Source organism: Pinus tabuliformis, chromosome 9 (genome assembly GCF_031772625.1).
Source record: "Pinus tabuliformis cultivar Carrire ecotype Pingquan chromosome 9, CPIR1, whole genome shotgun sequence".
NCBI lineage: Eukaryota > Viridiplantae > Streptophyta > Pinopsida > Pinales > Pinaceae > Pinus > Pinus tabuliformis.
Genome location: NC_142307.1, coordinates 2,016,662,357 through 2,016,669,790, shown reverse-complemented (window position 1 = coordinate 2,016,669,790; position 7,434 = coordinate 2,016,662,357). Strand labels below are relative to the sequence as shown.

The 7,434-nt window shown below is 34.5% G+C and overlaps 1 protein-coding gene across 1 annotated transcript; it reads right to left on the bottom strand.

Annotated features, from left to right (window-relative positions):
* Positions 1-4,274: 4,274 nt before the first annotated feature.
* LOC149157169 (uncharacterized) lies at positions 4,275-6,908 on the bottom strand. Its single transcript, XM_089445583.1, has 2 exons — positions 6,607-6,908; positions 4,275-4,807 (listed from the first exon to the last, which is right to left on the bottom strand). Exons 1-2 carry the CDS (start codon positions 6,692-6,694, stop codon positions 4,683-4,685), a joined length of 213 nt encoding a protein of 70 aa, XP_089301709.1. The 5' UTR covers positions 6,695-6,908; the 3' UTR covers positions 4,275-4,682.
* Positions 6,909-7,434: the final 526 nt, after the last annotated feature.

Below are 7,434 nucleotides of genomic sequence, written 5' to 3'. Positions count from 1 at the left end.
TGTACATGATAATCTGTTGTATCATTTGGGAAAACTTTATGTTCCACAGGGAGAGAGAGTAAATGTCACAAAGTAAGTGCACACTTCTCTTATTGTTGAACATTTCGGTGTAAGTAAAACAATGGAAAATCTTCAGAGGTATTTTTACTAGCCTCGTATGCTTGAAAGTGTGTCACATTTTATCAGAGGTTGTTCCTTGGTGTGCAGTCAGTAAGCTTAGTAATAGGAAGCTAGGATTGTACACACCACTTCCAGTACCTTCAAGTCCATGGGAAAGTGTTTCTATGGATTTTTTAGGAGGTCTTACTTTATCAAGAAAAGGTCATAATTATTTGTACGTAGTTTTGGATAGGTTCAGCAAGATGTGCATATTAATGTCTTGTAAAAAACAAATTACAGCTGAACAAATAACTAAACTTTTCTTTCAAAATGTATGGGTTCATTTTGGATTAACTAATTCTATTTTAAGTGATAATGATTCCTGATTTGTTGGGAATTTTTGGTAAATTTTATGGAACTTGGAACTTGATGGACACCCAATTGCAGAAAATTACAGCATTCCATCCTCAAACAAAGGGTCAAACTAAAGTGGTTAACATGGCATTTATTCATTTGCTAAGAGGATACTGCAGCAAACATCCTAAGTTGTGGGATGAATAGTTGCATTATATTCAGCATGCATACAACCAAGAAAAACACTCTTCTACTCTAACTTCGCCTTTTGAGGCATGTCTTGGCTATTTGCCTAAATCGCCTTTGGATTTCATCTTTGAGAAAGATGTAGTTGTAGATGGACATAGCGACATAGATAGAGCGAAGAAATTCATTGAGAAAATTCAGTTGATTCACCAAACAGTTCAAGAACAACTAGAAAAGAGTCAAGGCAAGTATAAGGCAAGGCATGATAAGTATCGTGTGGATCATCAGTTTCAAGTAGGTGATGAAGTTTGGCTTCACATTAGCAAGGAAAGGCTTCAAGGTGAAGGTAAAAAGTTGAAACCAATCCATTATGGTCCATTTAAAATTCTGGAAAAGATTGGTAATAATTATTTTAAACTTGAGTTGCCTTCATATATGCAAATTTACTCCATTGTTAATGTTGAAAATTTGAGATTGTATGAGCCTCCTTTGATTGAAGATCAAGGAGAAAGTGTACAGATTCCATCAATTGAATATTTTTCTCCAAAATTTCTTGATGAGCTTCAGCAAGACACCATACTTGATAGAAGAACGAGGTCATCAAAGAGGGGAAATTTTGATTATCTTTGAGTGGGTCTCAAAGGTACAAATCCATCAAAGGCCAAATGGATTGAAAAGGGGAAGGTAAGGGAACAGTACCCTCATCTGTTCAATAACTGAATATAATCTTTTGGGGTCCAAAAGGCTTCCAGTGGGGAGGAGTGATCAGGCGCTCAAGTTTATGCTTAAAAATCAAAGTTTTAGACTTTTTTCAAACTCAGCTTCATATCGAATATCTCATCATTCTGAATCCAACGGTGCGAACGAAACTCGAATCCGAGATCATATGCAAAAGTTAGAGGAAGTCAAAGTTCAGGATTGACTTGGACATGTGGCAAGATTGGATGACATGGAAAAGGTCCCAACGCATGGAGAAGCACCAAGTGGCAAGTTACCACTGGGTCCCTCATGTCGCATATGGGGGAAAAACAGAGGACATAGGTTAAGAATCGACCCCTGACAGGTTGGGTTATGATTTGTTATAATCGTAATCGTATATTGCACCAAAACTTCGTTGATATTTATGTTACACCCGGTACTCTGCTAATTACGAAAGGTCCCTAGACGTGATATGTTATACACTATATTTCATAGCCCGTCGAGTCCGCTAATATCGCAATTGTATGGACTTTAATATCTGCCGAGGGAAAATGCTGGTTGTAATTTGCGATGGGGCTCCAAACCCGATATTTTATGGACTAGGTTTGACAATCCTGGTGGGTCCGTAGTGGTATGGGATTTGGTATCCGCCGATGGAAAGCGTCAATTTCTATTTTCAATTGGGTTCCCAGATGCGATAATTTGTATGTTAAGTTTAATAACTCCTGGCGGGTCCGCCGTATCGTAATCGCATATCGCCCGCCTAGTTCACAGTTCATTAGACCGCGAGACTCCACCGATTGAAATTTGCGATATGGTCGACATGTTATGGCCCACGGCATGGCCAAATTATTGCTTAGTTAGTGGATTTTGCAGAGAATTTGTGGGATTATGTCAGTTTTGGAGCATTTTGTGGAACAAATAGTGGGAGAACTAAGAGTCGTCATAACTTCTTCAGTTCTTATCCAAATTGGATGCAAAAATAGGCTATATAGCCATTTTTGAGTATTCTGAACTCATTGAGACAGGTTTTAGAGGAATTTGAGCATTGTAAACACACTTTTGTTGTAATTTTGAGCATAATAGAGAGGCCCAAACATTGAAGCTAGACCAAGGAGATGTAGCCAAGGAGGGGTGAACTCCTCATCAAATCTCTGTGTTGTGTGTTGTATTTTGATGTTCTTTGTTGTTATTTTGTTGTTGTTCAACATATGTTTTATGTTAAATTGTTTCTAATATTTACATAAGAAACTCTCATGGGAATAAGTTAATTAAGCAAAAATATTGAATCCTTAAGCACTTGATAAGCAAATGATAAGAATCTTGGGTTTTGTTCTGAATGGGGAATTAGCACAGCATTACTAATCTGCTCCATTTCAGATCAAGTGATGTCTCCTAAAACCATCTTGCCCTTTAGCTCTTTTGCCCTAGTTCTCAAGCTAGAGGCTAAGTTTATTTTTTCCAGAATGAGCCCATAAAGCTTGGCTAGGATGTGGCTAATCATAATGGTCTTGTAGTTAGAGGGAACACTTTTGTCCCCATTTTTGAAGATAGGAACAATAAGGCTTTGTGTCTAAAGCTTAGGGAAGCCATGCTTTACAGCCAAAGTGAGAAGTTTGTGAGGATGAGGAATGAGGATAAATTTTCCCATTTTAAAGCCCTCATCTTGGTAACCTTCAATATCTTTAGCTTTCCCATTAATGAGCTTATTAATCCCAAACTCAACATCTTCCAGAGAAAAAGTATTATCCTTACTAGGAGTGTTTAAGATGGTGCCCATGTTATCCGGAGAGTCATACAACTTCTTAAGATAGTTATCCCAATTTTCTAGGGGGTAGAATGGTTATATTTAGTTTTATGAACAAGCACATTCTGCCAAAAATTTATGGGTGCAACTTTAGAAAGGTGGAGAAAATGCTTTTGTCTCTTATTAATATATGACATCTTCTTCCTCTTAATGAGAGCTTTGTATATACTTATATTCTGGAGCTTAATACTTTCATTAGGGGTGTCTCACGAAAAGACCACTTATTATTATTTATTATTATTATTATTAGAAAAGAAATTGGAAATTTTTTTATTTTGATATGGTAATTTTGTAAATAATCTTAAAATAGGTGAATCAGTATTTTTAATCGAAATTGGCATCATTATCACCATAAATTCAATAAAAATGATATTTATTAAATTAATTTTAATTTAAAAATTAAATTAAATTATTAATTTTGTATATTATTTTTATAATCACATACTTTTTTGGTAAAAAAATTATTAGAAATATTTTTAAAAACTATGAATAAATCAATATCTATTCAATCAAAAATATATATATAGATATAATATTTTTAATTAATTAAAAAAATTAAGTTAAAAAATGGAAAGAAAAGAGAAAAGTTGACTCAATCAAAAGCTGTATTTTGAAGAATAACCCAATGCTAATATATCGGGTTAGATCTGGCGAACAACCTTGATGCTAACTTTAGACCTAATGATGATGTATGTACCTACCATTAATGTTCAAATGTTTGTGGCCCCTCTCGTTTCATCTTGTGGTATTTCATCATTTCTGTTAACTAAAATTAACACCAAACCCCACTTTAACATTGACAATGCCAGATCATGCTGGCACTTCACTTTAACATTCAATATTGGAAAGAAAGCACAATTCGTGGATCAGAAATCACATTAGTTCAAACAGTCAAATGAGCTGGCAATAAATATAAACATAAACACAGAAATCATGGCTACAACACATTTAGAAAGACTAGGTGCATGGCTGCCAGCCTGTATTAATTGAGGGCTATATTAGAATGTTTCTGTTGGATTAGGTATTCTAAATCAGTCAATTAGTTTACACTGAAGAAATTTAAGAAATATCAGAATAGCTGGACAGAATATAGCTCTTGAAGCTCATAACATTCACTGCAAAAATGTTTACAAGTGTACAATAGAATACAATGACGACCACACGTTCACATGCAAGCCATTCCCAATATGTTTCAGTACACATAGGGATCGGACACCACCCAGCAGGTCCCTGAAGGCTCCATCTTCCTACAATGCTGAATATACTGATCCGTATAAACCATTAATATTTCCTAACTTTTTAGCTTAATCATAATAAGAAGCTAATCATAATAATAAGTATCTTATTGATAGTTTTCCTTCCATCCAATAAACAGGCTCACCCTACCTACCCTAACCTCACATTAATTAAAAACAACTATCTCTAATTGTATGCACTAATTCCTTTATATACAACTTATTATTGGTTCGACAATCCCTAAATCCCAGTGGCTGCCTCTAATTTCGTGTAACAGACCCTTGCATTGCATTTGATAGACTCATGAAGCGGAGGAGGAAGTATTATTATCTGGGTATCGTGAGTCGACCAGAATCGACCACATGACATGCACGTCCTCGTATCCACAGGATCTTACATCGTCGTACAGAATGTAAATTCCACGCTCTGTAATCCATAGCAATTCAACTGAAAACATAAGCAACTTTGCTAGTTTAACCACTGCATTAAACAACACATAGTGTTTTCACAACGGAATTGTTATGCGCAGACAGAAATATTAGATCCAGGTTCTGAAATGGATTGTGATGTATTTTGAATATATAAATGAATTTAGATATGTGAAAAGCTCTTTACAAATTAAACAATTTAATGGAGTAAAATTAATAAGAAAAAATGATATTTTATTAGACTAAGCTTTTAAATGAATAAATAAACAATTTTTTTTGGTTTGCATAATATTTTATCTTCCTCCCCAAGACCCAGAGGCATCTGGCAAGAGTGAAAGCATGCCCTATTAAGAAGGGTCATTCGAGGTGGCACTGACTTCTCTGAATAATGGTGCCTCTATCATGATGAGTCAAATTGAATTAGTGGGTAGCAGCCAGTATAACTGTCCTCATTACTAATTTAACAAGTAAATTATGATAATTTTCTAAGTATATAAATAAAAATAAATAAACAAAAAATAAACCACCTCTATTTTGTTTGTTCATTTTTTTTTTCATAAATAAAAACAGAATACTGAAAAGTGGTGTCACATAAGACCATATGGCTTAAAAATCATATTGGGTTTAACTGTGATAGTTTGGTATCAAAATCATAATCTATATTGATATCAAAACCATAATCTAACCAACAAAATTATAAAACTGAGCAAGGAATTTTGCAATGGGACTGCATACAGAGAAATTTGACATCTCTCAGCCAATAACACATGGTATTTGTAGTGTGGGATATACAATCTCAATATTTCTCACAACTGTTTCAAAAATGAAAGCACTGTAATTAGGAAGGATTCTTTAGCAGACAAGCATTGTAATTAATATTCAGAGTTTAGCAGTTAGAAATATCGTTATTAATTTTTCATTGTTCTTTTTCACTTTGCATTTGTAGTTGAACTCCACTCATCAGATAACAGAAATCTTCTTTTAAGCTATCTTTGATACAAACAAAACCAGAAATGAAACACAAACCTTGTAAATAAAATCTTGAACATTTACCGGAAATGAAACACAAACCTTGTAAATAAAATCTTGAACATTTACCGGCAAACATTGGTTAGGATTGGTATTTCAAGAAATTCGATTTTTCCTTAATATATAGACAGAATGTCTAGATTCCATTCCAGTGGATTAATGAAAAAAAGAGGATATATTTTTTTATTGAAATGGATTCTGAAGACTGATGAAATGGATTCAAGTGGATTAATGAAAAGAAAAAAGAAAACATATATTTCATTGAGATGGATTCTGAAGACTAATGAAAACAGAAAGAGCTATTTCTGATCATTCTTAAATTAACTTTTTTCACATATAAATATCATAACAACTTAAAAAAAAAAACATATTATTGGAATATAATCAACTCAATAACATATTTATAATCATCTCATAACCAATCTAATATAATAGACAAATAATAATATATAAATAAACATAATTGTATATGAGAATGTCTTTCTAATTAATCACATCATTAATATAATCGTCCCATAACCAAATTACAATAAATAAACAACAAACCTACAACAAGTCTCTAACTAATACAATGACACAAACATAATCACCCCATAACCAATAACCAACTTACAATATTTGAACAGCAATATACAGAGCAGCATAATCATCCCATAACCAACCTACAATATCTGAACAACAATGTACTATAGTAACAATGTATTTAACCATCAACATGGATTGTGCTGTATAAATATTGTGTGCAATGTGAAGCAGAGCACTACGTACTCTTTTTGTGAGCAACGTGGAGTCTTTTCTGTATACGATCCCAGACCTCCTTGAAAGGCCGAATAATTTGATGCACCCAGTTACCCATTAATATGCTTCCAAATCTATATTACAGATGGGTTGAAGATAGAATTATATCTTATACCCACGCATGTTGCAGGTTCCGGGGCAGGGCCGAATCTCAATTATCATTTTAGCTGTTACCAATTTCTATTATGGTACGAGGAAAGTCATGTTACAGCAGCAAGCTGCAAATTATGGGTTGCGAGAGGAATCTAAAGAAGAAAAAACAACAAACTGAGTTTGCTGGTCAATTGACCAGTGGGTGTTATGTTGAAAGGCGAAGATTGGGATGTTGACGAAACAACGCCACCAAAAACAAATGGAGTGGAGTGAAATGCACCCCACAACCATCAAACGCCAGACGCAGTCAGTCAACTTCAGTGCTAACTCTGGGGTGTCCACCACTGTTGGTGATCTGTCTATTCTTCTTGGAGCGAAACACAGGCGGTCCTTCTGCCTCTACATTTAGTAACCTTCACTCATCAAAGTATTTCCATACCGCAAAGCACTGCACATAATTCGGCCCTACGTGAAAAATTACCATTGCTTCTCCCATGTTAACGCAACCGGCCTTTTGTCACCAACCACAAAAATAGGTATTTCAGGTGATGTTGCGTTCCTCTGACACTTTCCTAAAAAGGTTGTGGGGGAATTATTTCCCACGGATTTTGAAAGGATGTGAACGGATTTTCAGTTTGATATTAGCAAATGTGGTCAGAGGGTGTCACTGGCTCAATATTAATATATTAAAATTCCTTTTATAGA